This window comes from Vanessa cardui, chromosome 4 (genome assembly GCF_905220365.1).
Source record: "Vanessa cardui chromosome 4, ilVanCard2.1, whole genome shotgun sequence".
Taxonomy (NCBI): Eukaryota; Metazoa; Arthropoda; class Insecta; order Lepidoptera; family Nymphalidae; genus Vanessa; species Vanessa cardui.
In genome coordinates, this window is record NC_061126.1 from 9,785,718 (window position 1) to 9,805,271 (window position 19,554).

Here is a 19,554-nt window from a genome sequence, read left to right on the forward strand (position 1 = left end):
GTCTTGATACTCTATTAGTGTTAGGGATTGGTTTGTGACTGATTAATTGAGTGCATAACATGACGCGTCTAATCACACTGTAAAGCTGATATCGATGTTAGCTGTCTATAGCGTATCGTTTTTAATACCTATACAGAAGTTATAGCTCAGAAACTTGACATATACAAAACGGTACCAACATCCGTTAAGGATTTCCAAAATAATTTTAACACTATAGCATATTTTAGTGTGTTAGAAATTTTGTAGGTGATACTATTCATGCGTCTGTGGGAATTATTGAGTATGAAAAAACATAATATGATTAAGTTAATTAATGTCAACCATAAGATTAAATATCAACAATTTTAAGAGGACCTGTATTAAATTATTTTTGCTGTAATAATAATAAGTAATTTTAGTATAATTTAAAGATTTTACTTATTAAAAACAAAGTATGTATATTATTGCAGCTTATTGTATTTTCCAATTGTGTTCAGATCGCACTTCCATCTCTTCCAAGCTGAATGAACTACGCTGTAAGATACTAGAGTGTCTTAAGAATTGTGTAAAATTAGAATGTATTTATTTCTTATTTCATTATAAACTAATGCCCCGTTTACTTATATCTAATTTTGAGTTATTTTTTGAATCCTTTAAAATTTACGTAGCCAAAAGTTCTGAATGGCTCCATTCAAAATTACTTTTAACCAAATTTAATCAATAAAAACAAACAAATATCCCAAAACATATTATTGTAAACTGGTTTGTTTTTTTTTTTTTTTTAATAACAACATAGTAATGCTACGCAACGCAACGCACATTGCGTTATATGTAATAACGAATTATGAATTCCTTAATTACCCATTTATTGCGTAAATAAATTAATAAACATGTCTATATACGGCAGTTGTATTGTTCATAAACATAATATAATAGATTAAGTGTTTAAAAATGATATATGTTTACATCGACGCCATTTGTATAAATTCCAACGAAAAAATGTATAGGTTTTTCATCGTCTACCTTCATGAGAGAATTCAATCCATAAACTATAAAGCATATGCCCCCACAATCAAACATATGGCCCTCATATCAATCGACCAGGTCGTGACAATCTGTATAATTATAATTAAAACCCAAACACTCACAATATTGGATCAATGACGGTCGTTTGATTGAATCGATGCGTGCTGGCTGCCCTCGGTATGTTAAGCGTTCGAACGCGGCAATTAGTTACAAATTTAATTTGATTTCCTGTAATTAAAATTTAATTTTCCTTCTATAACACTGTTATAGCTCAGATGTTTTAATCAAAATTTCATAAATCAATACTTTCAATCGAATCCAATCTGCCAAGATCTACTATAAATAAGTAATACTCCGACCAAATTGTTTAACTTTTAAATTCGTGAATAAAAACTTATGAAACAACATCACATCACCAATAGATAATATCGTGAGGTGCGACCTCTTCGCCCGTAACAAAACTAAACATAAAAAAGTTAATTATTGATTTAGTAAAATAGGGTACGGATATCATAGCAAGACAGTAATAGAATAAGTGCACGCATTGTGTTTCGTTATCGACGTCTACGTGTTACTGCTCAAGACTAACATTTTGATTTAATTGAGTTTTTAACGATTTGTTATAATACTACAACTATTTGCTATATATTTAGCTCCTTTAAAACTGCCCGTGACTAGTTTCAATATCTATTGAGATTTATACTTATCCATATCATAAAAAGAATATTATTACCATCAAGATTTTTTTTATTAATAAGAGATTGATCACTGTTGATTTTTTTTACATCTACAAACTCTACAAAGTTTAAGATAATATGTTATGCTATTAATATATCGAGAACATTCGCCAAGTCAATTTAATATAATAAACAGTACTGTTTGTCTCCTGTCAGGAATTTAGAAATTTCACAATGACATATATCCGTATATAGTTTTTACATGATTCCGAAAAATGTATATATTGTATAACAATTAAAAATAATATTAATGAAGAGTTATCTATACGTCGTTAAAAATAAAGTAATTACCAAGATATGATTTATGGGCAACAGCGTTAGAGATGTAAAAAGTTGCAGTTTCAATACTGGCACCTTGGGGTAAACAGGAATATGAGTATAATTCCTTAACACGGTGAAATGCAACAGTTCTTAAAAAAAAGGTATGCCACACGCGTGGATCTATTAATATCCGTTTCGATATTATTTTAATGTTAAACGAATATAGTGCTATATTGCTATTCGAGCCTAAGTCTAAACAATGTGTTTAATAAAATTAACAAACATAAAATATGTCATCGTGAACACACGATTTTAAATACAACTGAGTTATACACACATTATTGTATTCTGTTTATTGCATACTCCATTTTCAAATATGTTATTTAATGTTTATATACTTTAATAAGCCGACTGAAATAATTGGAGAAATGTTGATATGAAATATTAATTTAGCAGTTATTGGAAATCTGAAATTAAATTTCCGGCGAATATTTAGTAACGCTCTATTGTACTAGTGTTTATGCAAATTTCAAACTAATAAAACCATCGGTATTTATAACTTTTGATATTAAGAATCGAACGGTTTTAAATTAATTCTTAGAATAAGTGCCACTTATGCCTTGGCTATGTAAAAAAAAAGTTATAATTCGAAATTTAAATGTTTACTGTTATGGTCGAGATTATTTCATTAATTATGTCACGGTGAGCTATTGTTCTAATCTAGATCAAACAAGTTACTTATTTCAATACAACTGACTTATTAATAATACATTACATTATGTAACACTTACAAGTATTACATTATTATTTTTAATAATAATAATAAAAATCAAAACTTCATAAGCATATTGTTAATTCAATTAGAATTAACAACATTGAATATGTTATGTTACTTGTAAATAATAGGGTACTCCAGCAAGACAGCCCAAGTTCTGGAGTTGCGCATCCAGTTTCAAAGGGGGTTTCTGATAAGTGGATTAATTACGTGGATGATCTTCCACCTAAATTAGTCTAACAACCGTATTCTATTACACGTGCTACTTCACTTTGTAAAGACTATATAATACGCGATTATATAGCAACATTAACAGTGTTACCTACAATTTAAATATTCTGGTTTACACTTATATGACTATACATTTTAAGGGTTAAATACTGTTAAGAATATCTCAGATTTATTAAGGCTTACATTAGTATGGAACAATAAATATATTAAGGCTCATTAAGATATTTTTATCTAAAACTCCGGATAAACCCAGTGGAAGTCAATGGGTATTTTAAAAAATAGTTATTAAAGGTAACTTAATTAAAGCATATGAAGCCAGCCTTACATCTGAAGTGTCTCTGGTCATTTATGACTGGACCTGAGTTTGTGTACAAATTTGCGCTTAAATGTAATATCATGCTCAGGCTAACTGATAGTCTTCATAACGGACGAAGTCGGTGAGAAAGACTTAATAACCTTAAAAGTAACATCAGGAAAACAGATAAACGTTACATTAGAATCTGAACGGTCTTTTTATACGCTAACCAAAAAAAAAAACATTCTTTTAAAATGTTATATATGCATAACATTATAAAGACTACTCTCACAAAATAGTATTATATTTAGTAAAATAGAAAGGTAACGTTTCAATAATAAAGAAAACTAAATCTCATTAAAACAAGCTTATAGATAGTTATAAATAGCAGCTGAGTAAACAAGACTTACGCAGCTGTATTTTGTAATTTCCCAGCAAATATTGAGTTATAGAAGGAACACATTCGTGGTCAATTGGTCGGAAAATATAGGGACCGTTGACAAAACAGGGTAAATATCTCAAACCGGTCGCTTTAAATATCTAAATTTCACGTGAATTAACTCAATAGACTTGGGGTGTCAATTTAAAACAAATGCAAGTACTGATGCTTAAATGATGATGCTTAAAACTCATCTCCAAAAATCGTTTCAAATATAATGATTTATTTATAAACAGTACGTTAAGCAAGTGATTATGTATATACTTTTGTCACACGCATAAATTAGTTCTAAGCGAATAATAAAGCCATGAACAATCATTATAATTCACACACTAATTTACCTCGCAAATGAATATCTAATTTTTAATCTATATCCAATTAATATAATGCAAATTTAATGAGGCAGCACAAAACATTCCAGGTTGTATTCTATTACCAAATCACAATAGCAACACGATCTAAATTGGCTACTAAATATTCAAAACCAATACTCCGTACGAAACATACACGGGTAATTCCACAATGGCGGGCTAATTCAATTTGAATCACACACAATATTCTATTAATCGTGACGGACAGGTGTAATCAAGCAGCGTGCTTATTGCCCGCATTGTTCTGATCGGCGTGTGACGATGACGCCTCTGAAACTGACTCCCACGTAACATGTATCGTATTGACCACTGTCGATGCCCCGTATTTACTTTGTAATAATCCTATGTCAAAATGTAAATTAATACGCAGACAATATGTAATACGTTACTCTATTCTAAAGATTGAATCGAGGATGCTGACTACCGATGTCTGCATCTAACAGCGTACATTTAGGTAAATATAGATTCATTAAAATCAATTCAGTAACCTTCAATGTGTTATAATTAAAACGATAATATGCTACATTAGTAGTATAATAGTATTTATATATTCCAAATTGAACTATGAATAGATATGTATTTTGTAAACTAATAATTAAGAGATATTAATTTCTATAGTCATTTAATTTGATAAAGATATGTGTTAGATTTTTTTTTGAAATATAAAAAAATACTTGGACAATAAATAGACAAAAAGAGAATAATTTTAATATGAACATTTTTGTTTATTTAATCAACAATATAGCAACGTAATTACACAACATGAAGCAATGTAAGCGGCTACCTCAGCAACAGCTGTCACAAACACCACTAATGAATAAATAATCCAAACAAACAGATAACAAGAGATGCCAATTAAACAATACACTAATTAATTCCAAACATTGGTGTAGTGGACTTAATTAGAGTAGGCATCATTATTAAACGCACACTGCACACGGCGGTATACCGGCGAAACAATGGATGGCTGATATTAATAACTGTTACACCGTTATTCAATTAAGCAAAAGTGTGAATACCGAAATATTACGATACATATATTAGAATAAAACTAACCTCGTACAAGCTCCATTTTTATTAACATAACCAACAAAAAATGTAAAAAGCGAATCTAGTATCAATAAATAGTAAGCCCGTTACACGTAATACAAACCTATTAGGTCATATTTACGACAATCTAATAAAAGAAGCAGCCACACTATATCAAAAGCGGCTTTTTTAATATCAGAGGCGAGAGCCAGCCGCACTGTCCCACGAAACATTTTCCATTAATAAAACGCGAAAAAGGAATATTACATATGAAAAAGACATATATCCGTATCGCCGGACCCGCCGCTATCTCCTCGGAAGGTAATAACTTCTTTACAAGTCCAAAGTCCGAGGGATTGAAAAGCAATTTCAGCACACCCCCGCCCTAGAGCGGGGCCGGACTCACCATATTTCTTTTTCGCCGCTACTGTAATTCGCCTTTGATTTAATCTCGAGAAACAAATCTTAGAATGTGAAACTAGCGATAGGCATCAGTAAAACTAGTTTAGCTGATTGGATTCCATCCCGCTACGAGCCCGACTGTTCTTACAATTTGAATTGGTCACTGCACAAACTCCGCTATTTGTTTGATTTCGTTAAAAGATTGCATTTCTTATTTTCTCCGTCGAGATTTTGTCTGAACGTCAGTATTACGGAATCTAACCCTTGTAAAAGGTTCTTAAATAAAAGAAACGGCCAGATACTTCACTCGCTCGACAACATGTCCTTTTACATATTTTCATAATTTTATTAATATGAAAAATTGTAATCGGAAACAAATCAGATAACATTTATATAAAAGAAATCAAAGCATAAAAACATCGTAGCTATAATTCGTTTTTAAATGAAGGAATCAACTCGCTGTACTTCAGGCAAATGTATTGCTATGTAAACAATGTTCCGCGTCTGGTAATTAAATTATCAAGAACGAACGCATCGAAAAATCAATTGAAATAAATCACTGGACCTATATACATATCGAGTGTCGACGGCTCAATTTGTAACGTATCAGTAAACTGGATAGAAACGTAACTTTAGCTAGTTTATCCATGGTTGGCGAAGCGTCTCGTAATATCACGTTACTAGCCACGATACTATCCTAACCGCAAAATATACTTTACACAACCATTGTGTGGTATTATTTTATTGATATCGCTATTAAAATTATATATTTCGAAGTATAAAAACAAAAATGATTAAGAGAACAGAAGTGCGAAGAACATCAGAAATAAAAAAAATGTATGTAAACCCTACTCAATTTGAGTTGAGACGCTCTCATCCGACCGTCCGGCCGCAGATTGCTATCGTCTAAACTGTTCCGAGCGCCTTATTTATATAATCTAACTATTTGTGAGGGACAAGCACCCCTTATTATGCTATTCCTTTTGCTTTGGTTTTTATAAAGAACTACTAAAAAATCTGGTTACATATTAGGGATCTGAGTTTCATCACAATTTGACTGCGAATAGTTTATTTTCAATACGTATATGGTATTGTAAAAATGTTTAGTTAGTTATAAAATAAGCTTTAATTCATGAATGTAAAATAATTCGGGGGAAGGACGTGAGGCAGGCTGAAACAACGCTCGCGCGTCCCACAGCCATTTTCTGGGCGAACGAAACTGTATTGAATACAATTCTAATAGAAAACACTTCTATAATGCTCGCTAATATGCAACTTTCGGAAATTGAATTGATTGCAAAAAATAAATATGAATAACATTTTTGACTTAGATTAATAAGCAACTACTGATTTTAAATCTCAAACATAATACATAATAACATGTTTATAATTCTGTTTTTTGTTAACCATAATAAATATGTTACCTTTTTCTTCAGACAATCAATATTCAACTAAGGATTATTAATAGAAATACTCTGTATAAGTATGCGTTAAACAAATGCTACCATTGTGGAGGGTCCCCGGGCCGCGATCGGGCCATTTACTACTGTTTTCAATTTGTCGGTCGCGACCATACATCAGTTGCGGCACGCAGCGGAAACACCGCCCCAACTTTAATACACTTACGTTTGACATTTTTCCGCCCATTATGCATTCTTCTAAGCCAATGCTTTCTGTAAATACTAGGAAATTTGTTTTACTCGGAAACCAATTTGTACTAACAATGAAAATGTATCAGTCAAATCAATTGTTTTTAACAACACAAATGATTTACCGAACGCTGTCAAATGTTCACGTCTATTCGTGTTTTATATTTTGGTACTAATGTTGAGAGATACACGATATGTTGAAAAAAATCCATAAAATTAAGTTTCAATACGCAATAGTTCTCAAACATTTGTCGTGGAAATACCAAGTCGACATCGTTTGTCAACTTCGATGATAAATGTTCGTTTGTAATTGAATCGCGGGAGTTTGCTCTGTTTCCATACGCGAAACGGAAACGGATTAGTTTTTGACATTTTTATGTTTGTCTAATAAACTGAACTTATTCGCAGAATTGATGGAAAAATGTTATAAAATTTGACAGTTCACTATCGACTACCCTATTTTCACTGCACTACGCCAAATTATTATTTCAATAAGATTACCATTTTCAAAATTTAAAAATATTATTAAGCCTAAATTAATAAATAAATCATACTATTCATTAAAAGAGTACTTTTTAGAAAGAAACGCCAGGAGTTAGGCTCGGGTTCCATCATAGGACGCTAATTACTGTCAATAACAGCATTGTAAATGTGTTTATTTGAAAAGAGCAAATATGCGAGTTTCTTGCCGTTTCTTCTCGCTAGAAGCTGCTTTCCGAAACGGTGGTAGTATTTGATTATTGACGATTCAAAAACGCTTCATTGTCAAGTTTACTTGAATAAAATTGATTTGATTTGATTTGATTAGATGGACATATTTTTTTAAGACAACGCCATTATTCAATCCCAAAGAAAAAAATACCCTTGCAAGATTTAAATATTTCGCTTATTTACACTTTGAAATTTGGATAAGAGATATATCTGATAGGATTCCAGTAGCATTGAGTAGATCTACCCCATCACCGTGGGTGTCATAAGACCCAAATGGAAATGTTAACTGTTGATAGCAATCGACCACGTAATTTAACGTTTCAAACGGGAAAACCAGAATAAGCATACCCAAGGATGGTTGCTGTAAGACAGGCTGGACTTAGAAATTCCTCAAATTCTTTCACACCATACGGCTAGCTGTTTGCAACGCCGTCCCTAGGTAAATAGGATAAAGGTAAGCCAATAATGATGAATTGAGATATATCGATAGCTCATAATGAGATTGAGATGTATTAGTATAAATCAAGCCGTGAGTCAGCTTGAAAACTGAACTCATAATATTTATATTAGTTCTCTTTTACTTGCTACTGTTTAAAATAATAATTAGGGATTAAATCTTTAATTTTTCCTTACAGAATCACGTCAGATATACGAATAAGTATAATGTATGTATATTCATGTAATTTATCCGAATCGATGAGAAAACATAAACATTCAAATCTATTTCAAAAAGTCAAATAGTTTAAAATAAGAAGATGAATACAAGACTCAAATTTGAACGACTTAATTTAGCAGAGGTATTTCAAAGCACTCGGTAAAGTTTCAAACTGGACGGGTAATCATTGGAGTCAACAGCGTACCGGGTCGGCTTTCAATTTAGCGGAATTAATAACAGCGCAAATCTGACTCCCCGCTGACCACACTGTCGTAACTATAGGCTGATTGTGGATAAACGCAGGTGTCATATTCTAACTTTGTGGCCACCATGGATGTAATAGAGACGATATTGAAATAATGTCGGAATGTTTTGGTTCGACATTTATATTTCATTTTAATTTAGGCACACTGTTCATGTTTATACAAATTATTTTTATAATAACTTATCATTAATAGATTGTATTAGTAGGTTTTAAATCGCGCTAAAGTTGTCTTCGATTTGTTACGATGAGTAAGACAAAATAAAATCAAAATAAAATTGTTTGTTCGTTTCGTTCCATTCGTCATCTAACAGTTCTAACGCACACAATAAACAATACTATATAATCTACGTTTAGTTTTTAATCATATCAATCATAATATTTTCAATGTTAATTCTAATTTCAAATCTATTTAAGAGCATCAAACACGTTTCAGTAGGTAACAAAATGAAGAAAGATAATAAAAATAAATACTGAAAGTATGGGTAATTTATTAAAATGTTCATTATACGCATATGGCTAAACCAGTAAGCACTAGGTATCGAGCAGTACTAATTTCGAGGACTGTTGGTGCGCGTCGGGCCACTGCGCGTTCAAATTGCCGTAGCGGTGGACGCTATTCCCGCTCGTTCATTACAGGCGATGTTTGCTACTCTACGAATGAAGTACGCAGAGGAAATGAACGCTTTCTATGAAGGGGTATTAACCTCGTTGTGAATTTCATTGTTAACCGGTCAGCTCGCTCGACGCTGAGAAATATATTTGTATAAGCAAGCTACTAAAGCGAAGTCAAAATTGTTAGACTTATATAGTTTAATTACTTAACACTAAATCTATTAGAAATTACTTGAGACAATTGAAGTTATTTTCTAACTCCAGGGATTGATATATTGATACATAAACATATATAATGTAATTTCAAAACCTTCATCGGAAATTCAATGAACTTTTAATGAATTTGTTGGAACACACAAAGTGAGTCTTACAAGAGCAAAGTAGTAAAACGTAGACACAGTTTGTTCGCTACTTAATGTTAAGTTGTCAAAATTTGCATAAAATCTACCGAACGGCGCCATAGCGGCAAACTTTTGACTGTACTTGAAAAGCGCTTAAATCGAAATGGCCAATAAATTGACGACCTCAATTTTTTTAAGACATTTTACGTAGAAAGCGAAACACCTTACTATAATTTTGTAATTTTTTTTTATAAAAAATTGACTTAAGTAATATTTTAATGACAAAAAAATTAAACTATACAGACTTAAAACATATTCAAAATGTACAAAACCATTTACAAATATGCATAGCGCATGTTTTTATAATTTAACACTCCCTCCCTTAAACAGTATTTTATGAATTTTATAAAACCATTCGATCGCTGCCATATTGATATCAAAAAAGTTTTGTTTTATAGCTTCAACTTTTTTCATATCAGCATCGACTACATGTAAAAAGCCCGTTTGTACGTTCAGTCTACATTCATAAACACTTCAAAGTTAACGATGCTGCAGTGCCATAAGAAAATAACAAACAAGTATCAAGTAAGATATTATTGTGTTTTTATCATGTTATACATATAACTACCAGTTTTTTTCCAGTTTACCACTTTTTATAGTATAAATACAAAACTATGAGATCAACTTTAGTAGACTTCTAATAAATAATCGATTAGAGATTACCTACACTAAATGAACCTATTTTTATTATCATAATGCTGATCTGATGATTGTACTGGAAGGGTTAATGAATCTTTTCGATGGCCACTATTAAGCCCTTCGAGTTTAGTTGCTTTCTTTTAAGAAGGCCCATACATTACAAAGAAAAAGTATAGTTTTAATTATATTAATGTTAGAAATCGATTGGTGCTAATGCTAGACCAACTCGTATGCTGTGACGGCTAACGGCATTATTTTATGTTGCCATGTTTTCACGTTTTCAAATAAGTTACGCGCAGTATATATTACCTTATTATACCTTTTACATATATTTTTATTATTATAATAATAGAAAATATATTTGTATATCATTTTTTATTATTAATTCTTTCAATCACTATCATTTTCCATGTGTATTCCATCCCATATACCGGTTGACACAGGTATACTACATTCACACTGCACTTCATATGTAATCAGAAATTATGGAAATCAAATTTCCTATAAGTTGTATCACACGTTTCTTTATTTTTAAAGATCTTGAGAGCTTGCTTAAGTGGGATATGTATATTCTTGAAGGACAACAAATTATGTATATAGATAGTGAATTAGTGATATATAATGTACCTAACCTAACTATATTTATGTAACTATTTCCCCATTTTACTAGTACATTTTAAGTGAACTAAATTACCTTTTACTATTTACGACAAACATTTGCTTACACTTAATTAATAATCACTCCATAAGTCAGGTAATGATAAATTGTTTATTCCGCCATTAAGTAGGCACGTGTGCAATTTAAAAAAAAACTCGTTATATTTTTAAAAAGCTACGCCGTCCTTGTCTTGCATTTAATTAATCAAGTTATCTTAATCAATACAAGACACGGTAAACACACTCATATCGTTCACTTTACGTGAAACTAGTAACGACATACTGCATGGAGTCTTAATCATAATTTTTATAACAAATCATAATATGGATATTTCAGACCAACACGCGGGGAATCCCGTATATGACATAAGTCTTATAAGTACTAACAAACGACGCACCCTGGCTTCGCACATTACTTCATATGTATTGTATATTATGATCAAATTACATAAAATCATTATAAATTGTAATCTTTGCGTTAGTCTGATGTATGATCTAGATTACTGTAAAATTTCATCCAAATTCGTCCAGTACTTTTGTAGCGACACAAACCTTCAGATTTATAATATTAGTATGTTAATAATTAAACAAATAAAATTAGCTCAGTAGGAGTACATCGAATACAAACAAACAAATCTTTCCTCGTTATATTAATACATAATGTATAGAAGTAGGACATTTATCGTTAGATTAATTTATTAAATAAATATGTATAATAATAATCAAACTGAAATGTTATTTTATTGCTTTATTTATTTCAATTAATTGGTAATATAATAAAAGTGAATATGTTTTTCATTTGTGTTTATTTATCTAATGTTATATTTATAAGAAGCCATTAAAACTAATTACGATTACGTTATTGTGATAATGTTATTTGCTCATTAAGAAACAAATTTACGACTGATAAGTTTATTATTAATGAAGCTCCACATTTTGTCATTATGAAGGTTATCTTGTCAAGCTTCAAATTAAAAATTAATAAGGTTTACAGACCACTGAGAACTACTTTTAAATCATAATTGTATTAACTTTTTTAAAATCCTTTTATTATTTTATTTTACATAAAATTAAATTTATTGATTAAATCTATATGTATACTAATATTATAAATGTTAAAGTAACTCTGTCTATCTGCCTGTCGCTCTTTCACCACCAAACCAATGAATCGATTTGGATGAAATTTAGTATGAGTTTAGTAGTATATATATGCTTAATTTGTGTTTATAATTCATCTCGTGCTCGGCGGTGAAGGAGAACATCGTGAGGAAACCTGCATGTGTCTAATTTCATCGAAATTCTGCCACATGTGCATTCCACCAAACCGCATTAGAACAGCGTGGTGGAATATGTTCCAAACCCTCTCCTCAATGGAAGAGAAGGCCTTATCTCAGCAGTGGGAAATTTACAGGCTGTACTTTACTTTACTACTTTTTTTTGGTAGTACGCTCCAAGGAACGTTTTTGCCTAACACATGGCAAACAACACGTTAAAATGAGAGCGAAGCCGCAGGCGATAACTAGTGTTATATACTTAGATATAATATACACCTTCGCATATATAAATATTAAATTAAACTCGAAAGTGACCAAAATATTCTTTATTCGAGTAGGCTAGGCAATAAAAGCACGTTTGAATATGACAACAGTGTGTTGTCAACAGTGTTGAATGAATGTAACTCTACTACCGGATCGAGAAGTAGATTCTAGCAAGAACAACCGGCAAGTTTACCCTTTTATGTCTTTTATATAATCTTGTATTGAATAATATGCGTAATATGCAAAGATGTTCAATCTTATTATTATCTATGAAGTAGTAGTAGAAGTTTCACTTGGTGATTGGGCTTTGTGTAAGCCCTTCTGGGTAGGTACCACCCACTCATCAGTTATTTTACCTCCAAATAACAGTACTCAGTATTGTTGTGTTCCGGTTTGAAGGGTGATTGAGCCACTGTAACTACAGGCACAAGGGACATAACATCTTAGTTCCCAAGGTTGGTGGCACATTGACGATATAAGGAATAGTTAATATTTCTTACAGCGTCATTGTCTATGGGTGATGGTGACCACTTACTATCAGGTGGCTCATATGCTCGTCCGCCAAGCTATACCATAAAAAAAAGTACTATGAAGATTTTTTTTAATTACGCTTTACTGGACAGAGGATCTAAAGCCTTTAACCAATACGATACAATACTTGACGTCAACGGTTCATTCTTAATTGTAGATAACCCGCTGCGGGTCACGACTTCCTATTGTATCGACAATAGAATTAAGTTAAATATATTGTTGTAGCCTAAGTTACTCCCTATTATATCAGTTATCTGCCTGTGAAAGTCTCGTCAATATCGGTCCAGTCGTCCAAGAGATTAGCCGGAACAAACAGACAGACAGACAGACTGACAACAATTTTAACAAAAGTTATTTCAGTATAAGTACCATATGTATTGCATACCTGTGTATACATGTGCATTGAGAAAGAAAGATCTATTTTATTATTACAAACAGATGCTCCAATTTTATTATATGTATAGATTTGTTGCCAGTAATTAGAGGTTTTACGACCTTTATGTCTTTAAAATGTACAAATTGCAACCTACCGCTGAGTATTTAAACTTTCAATTTAACGTCAAGTAACATAAGCTGACTTACTGCACAATTGAGGCTTCTTTGATTAACTGTTTTTCTAACAAGCTAAACTAATTAGATTAATCATATATTTTAAAACATCCAACAAACAAACAATACTGTAATGAAATAAAACTGTACTAATATTTTCCTTACGTACGTTTCCGTCTAAGATAGACAAAGTAAATTTTCAATTCACAACTTTGCTTTCGTCGAAATTATTTATTGAAATACATACGTCGAGTGTTACTATATAAAAAACATATTATGCTGTTTTCAATCATTTTGGCTTTTTCCACAAATGAATCGGGAATCGCTATTTGACATCACTAAGGCCCTCTGATTGTGTCTTTCCTAATATTTTTATTGCATATTTTTATGCAGTTGAATATTTCTGACATAAGAAAATATTCATCAATTATTCGCGCTTTTGAAGTATTTTATGATAGAGTTTTCCTTAATAGGTGGATACTGTTATCCTAAAACAAACTTCTTTTTTATATTTATAAACTATAGAATTTAAAACATAACATAAATATAATTAGATACTATATTTATAATAATAATTATTTGGTATATTTTGTGACGTGAATAAATCTAATTGAGCTAATGAAGAGGAATTTCTTAATTAGTGATGTTTGTACAAGCCATGGGCACACGTTCTGTACCGAAACGGGTTAATTACGACCGATAACTCTTTAATTAACCTGCCTAATAACAGAGTATTTGCATTCGAGCCGCCGACGTAGTAAGACCAATTAGGGAGAGACCAAATCGATCAAAAATATTTGTTCATTTATACTTTCAACAGCACTATTAAACTTACAGTCTTTAAAACATAATACAATAATAATATTATAATTTTATACTATCATTTCTTATTAAGAAACTCAAAAGTTTTATTAATGAAATTAACAACACCATTTTCGTAAAAATGTTGAAAAATAGTTACTACTGAGGTTGCCGGTTCTTCTCGGTAGAATCTACTTTCCGAACCGGTGGTAGCTTCACTTAATACAGTTTTAAATGACGATCCAAAAGTGCTTGTTGCCTGCTTGAAAATTGATATGTGTGTATTATATAGTCTATATACGTAGGTATACATTTTTAACTAAACCTACGTCACTATAAGCAAGTAATAATATTGTTTATGTATATTTTCCCCCTTTAATGCTTAATTAGAATCTCTTACTAGTATGTTGTGTAGTAGGAGTTTATTACGCCAATTCGTCACAAAAACAAACGTCAATGCGCGTCATTAGTCACGCCACCAAAGGTTATCTGTCTTAATGAGTAGACCAGGGTGCGAGGGCAAGACTTTCTAATTACAATATTATATTTAAATATAAATACAATTGATTCAGTGCATAGCGACAATGTTACTGCAGCGCTAGCACACGACACCTGCATCACAATCAAGATATCATTCATAAGTACATATTATTTTCACGATTAATCTTATTTAGCTATATATAAAGTCTAATTATTATTCTTTAATTAATAATAAGCTTCACACTATTATTAACGCTTGAATCGTATATTGTACCAAATTTTTAATACTGTTCCAAATTTTTTTTATGAGCATTAATTATGACATTTAGTATTTTTTTAAGTTTCTATTTTTAGTTTAGTATTTCATTTAGAACTATTAAAGGTATAGCTTATAGCATTACAACTATTATACATTTTATCCGTATTCAAAAGATAGCAGTAATAACAATAAAGATATTATATAAACAACATATTAATTTCTCGCGTCTATTTAATTTAAATTTAGATTCTTATACAAAATATATAATTTTACTGTGATTTTCGATTCATTTCTGTATCTTTACTAAATATAATTTCAAATTTCCAGCTATGAAATGCCTTCGCTGCTGTGAAACAATTGGTACTGAGCAATGTAAAAAGTTCTACGAATTAGAGGTTTTGCTTAAATAATTTTATTAAAACTTGGAACTAATTAGAATGATAATTAAAAATAAGAATTCTTTTTTTATTTTTTGTAACTCCTTTTCGGAATATAACCCTACATAAATATGTATTTGTGAGAGCGAGCGTGAAAATTTATTATTGACATAATTTTTTTCTAATCATTAATAAGATTTTATGACACATGACAGTAGATATATTCAAGAAAAAATTGAAAAAACAATGCAAAGGGTCATTTAAAATTTAAAAAAAATCAAACTGTAACACGAAAAACGTCTACCTTTTAGATGAACGGATGTAAAGTTATCTTTTTAATAGCGAACTTATAAGTGGTTAAAGTATACTAATATTTAGTATATTTTATTCAACAAATATTGCATCTCTTTAAAATTACATATATTTTACTCGACTATAGTATGACGTAATACATTAATATTTTAGTAATTTTATTCATAAGCTAACTCTTGTGTAGTTTAATGTAAATATTTTTATTCATAATTTAATAATTTGTTAGAGTAAATAAAATCGTTACTGAAAAACAAGTTTGCCAACCTAATTAACGGTGACCTTCGCTCAGGATTACTGATCGGAACATATTTTACGTCAAATATAATCTGTAATTCTGTTCATCCATTTTTTCACTACAAATGTAATAGTAGTAAATACTTGTAAAGAGATTGGAAAGATTTATACAGCGCTGACTAATGGAGGCAATTTTGTCTTTAGTAATATATTCAAGATTTTGATTGAAAAGGTGAACTAATCTCGTAGATTAAAAAATTGTCAATGTTAAGTGTTGCTATCATTTTAATTGCTACTGGAAAATATTAATTATAATTAATATTTAATGTAAAGAATGTTATTATTTTCGATAATAATAAACACACTCTGTATGAAATGTGTTTTATTGATAAAGATTTTTTCCAAGAATATAGATACATATTTTGAGAATATTATATATTATACACAGTAAACATTCGTACAAACTGTCAAATTAAACGAGAAAAATAATGATATTTTGCGTTAGTCGGAGAAATTTATAAGCAAGCCATTATTTTTAAATACCGATTATTTATTGTTATAAAAATCATTTCAATATAAGTAAAATAGTTTTGTTTGAAATTAATAATCAATTTTATATATTTACCTAATTATACAAAAAGACTTATATCTTCTGTAAATATAATATTTTGGGCTAGATAAATGACAGATAATTTTCACTAAACTATATTGTCTGTGGTCCCGAGCTAGATAAAGACCGGTCTTGATGGTCTAAAATATTTGTCTTTTTCTCGCGACTTCGACAGACGCAACAAGTTAATACGTAACAGGGATTAGATTTTGTTTTTTTTTTTAATTATATACTAATGAGCAAATGTCATATACATACAGATCAGTTAATAAATTATTAAAAATATTGTAACGAATTTATACTGGTAACGTGAAATTTTGCCTTTCATTAACCACAAACTTTTAAAGAATTAAAATTAACTAAAACACCTACTCTCTAGGAATGCGGTAGGCAATTAAATATTATTAAAATTTTAACCAGTTCGCTGAAAAGTACTTACATATTTGAATTAAAATAAAGATCCCTATGTAATTTAATGACCATAATAAAGGTTTAAGCATAACGATATATTAATTATTATTTAATATTAATGCCATATAAAATTGTGAAACAAAATGGAATAATCCTAGGTGTAATTAATATTAGACGCGCGGTCATCGCAATGGACCAATCAGCGTTGATTAATTTGTACTAACAGCCTCGTTAATTAAAGCAGCTTTATTAATTAGCCCAAATGAATTAATGGATATGACACATATAATATACATAACAAATATATCTCGATATTTTATTTTAATACTAATTATAATCTTGACTCATAATTCGATATATTTTTACCTCGGGAATAAATTATAAGATTTGCTAGAAACGGTACAATAAATAATCTTCGTAACTAAAATAATTGCAACATTACAAAAACTAAGCACAGATAATCAACAACCTTCATAATTCTATAGTTGAAAGCTAACCTCACAACTTCAAACTATTTAAAAATAGAATAATATCGTTCTTTGTCGAATTGAAATAAAATAGTTATGTCTAAAACAAGACTTGGTAAACAAAGAAACATATAAACCAGTACGTAAGCTAATTCATTATAAACAGTCATTATCTAGATAAGCAATAAAATGTTGTCCCTTAATTGCGCTCGGTAATTATAAGAAGAGAAGCCGTGTTTATAATTAAAACGAATGAAGCATTGCTACACTCTTTGGTCTAGTGATGTAGCTCTAATGAGCCACTTGCTAATTAGAGAAGGAACAAGCGGATACGCCATTCTAATTGGCTTTTGGGACAACCATGTCGCGCTCTTAAGTTATAAATTGAAAAGACTTTTTAAGTAGGTTTTATATTTGACTTGTTCCACGACTATCGTGTTTCTAATTTTATAATATATATTTAGGTCCGTTTGACTGTCCTGTAGAAACTTTTTAATCGAGACAACATTACATTACGATGCACATCGATTTGAATATTTTTATTTTAAAATTAAAACAAAAGGTAAACTGCGTATGTTTAATTTATAAAATTAACATTCTTTCAACTTTAACTAAACAGTATTTTAAGTTAGTTTTGTTGAGTTGAAGCGAATATCGTCAGTTTATTTAATTATTTCAAATAAAACTTATCACAAATCATGAATATAAAATGAAAATATTTTAGATTTTTTTTTGTCGTTATAGAAGAAAACCCTATAATAAGTGAACAGTAAAAAATACCGCATCTACTTTTTCCTACTTCGCGTGATTACGGCTATTCTCAATATTATTCATTAGCTAAGATATACGATACTGTTCCAATTAAGGATATTACATTTTCTTTTATATTCGTTTCGCTTTAATTTAATTGCGGCTAATAATTTATTTAATTAACTTTACTTAACACACATATTTTTTAATTGGTATTATTATGCGAAAATGTCCTTCCCTCTTCGTTACTGTTATATTTATGTTAGTTCAAAACAAATATAGTTAGAAATACAAGGAGGGGAAATTTACTAAGCCAATTATTCTCTAGTTACAATCGCTATTCATTTCCCGCAACTTTATTAGTTTTTCAAAGGCTATACAAGCTACTGTAGAGATCATTAAGCGGACTCTTCAAAGCTGTCGCCGCATTACACTAATTGACGCAATTAGAGGGATTGCCGAACGGAAATAAAAGTCGGCTCACCTTCATGAAACGCCGGCCCGCCAATTAGCCTAGCCGGTAATTAGCCTCTTCAGTGCACTGCAACAGCTAAGTCTCTTTTCACTTAATAAAAATCACAGCACAATCAAACAGTGTTCATATTTTAAGAGTATGAAATAAATCGTTCGTCACCGCACCGAAAAGTTTTTTCGCGATCGTGATATCAAGCACACAGCTTATACAGAGACGTGCGCTCGCCGCCGCGGTTGGGAAGCGAATGAACAAGAGTCACTCGCCACTAGGCGGGGAGTGATGCCCTTCCTTTTCCCGTATGAAAGCGTCACCATTGCGGAGCTTTTCGCACAAAGCTGGTAGGTTCACATACGCTCTTTTTACGTTAGGGCGACGCTTAACGCCGTAAGTGGGCAGATTGTGCGGTATTGCATTTAGGCCTAAATAAAAGTGAAACTAAATCAAATTATTTGGAAGAGCCATCCATCGATATTTTATACCTAGTTAGTAAATTGCATGTAAAGTCAGTGAACAGAATTGTTGCAATTTAAAGTTCAAAATTGTTAACCGCCATGAGTTTTTGAAACAATTTATGAACCTAATATTATTTTATTATTAATTGCTTTCTATTTTTTTACCGTACTTTT

The 19,554-nt window shown here is 30.7% G+C and overlaps 1 protein-coding gene across 1 annotated transcript in view; it reads right to left on the bottom strand.

Moving 5' to 3' along the window:
• Nucleotides 1-19,165, bottom strand: part of LOC124544432 (LIM domain only protein 3) — a 44,482-nt gene extending 25,317 nt beyond the window's left edge. The window contains exon 1 of the mRNA XM_047122970.1: nucleotides 18,938-19,165. Coding sequence (XP_046978926.1) covers nucleotides 18,938-18,943 — 6 coding nt within the window. The 5' untranslated portion in view covers nucleotides 18,944-19,165. The remainder of the gene's footprint in view (nucleotides 1-18,937) is intronic.
• Between the last annotated feature and the right edge of the window lie 389 nt (nucleotides 19,166-19,554).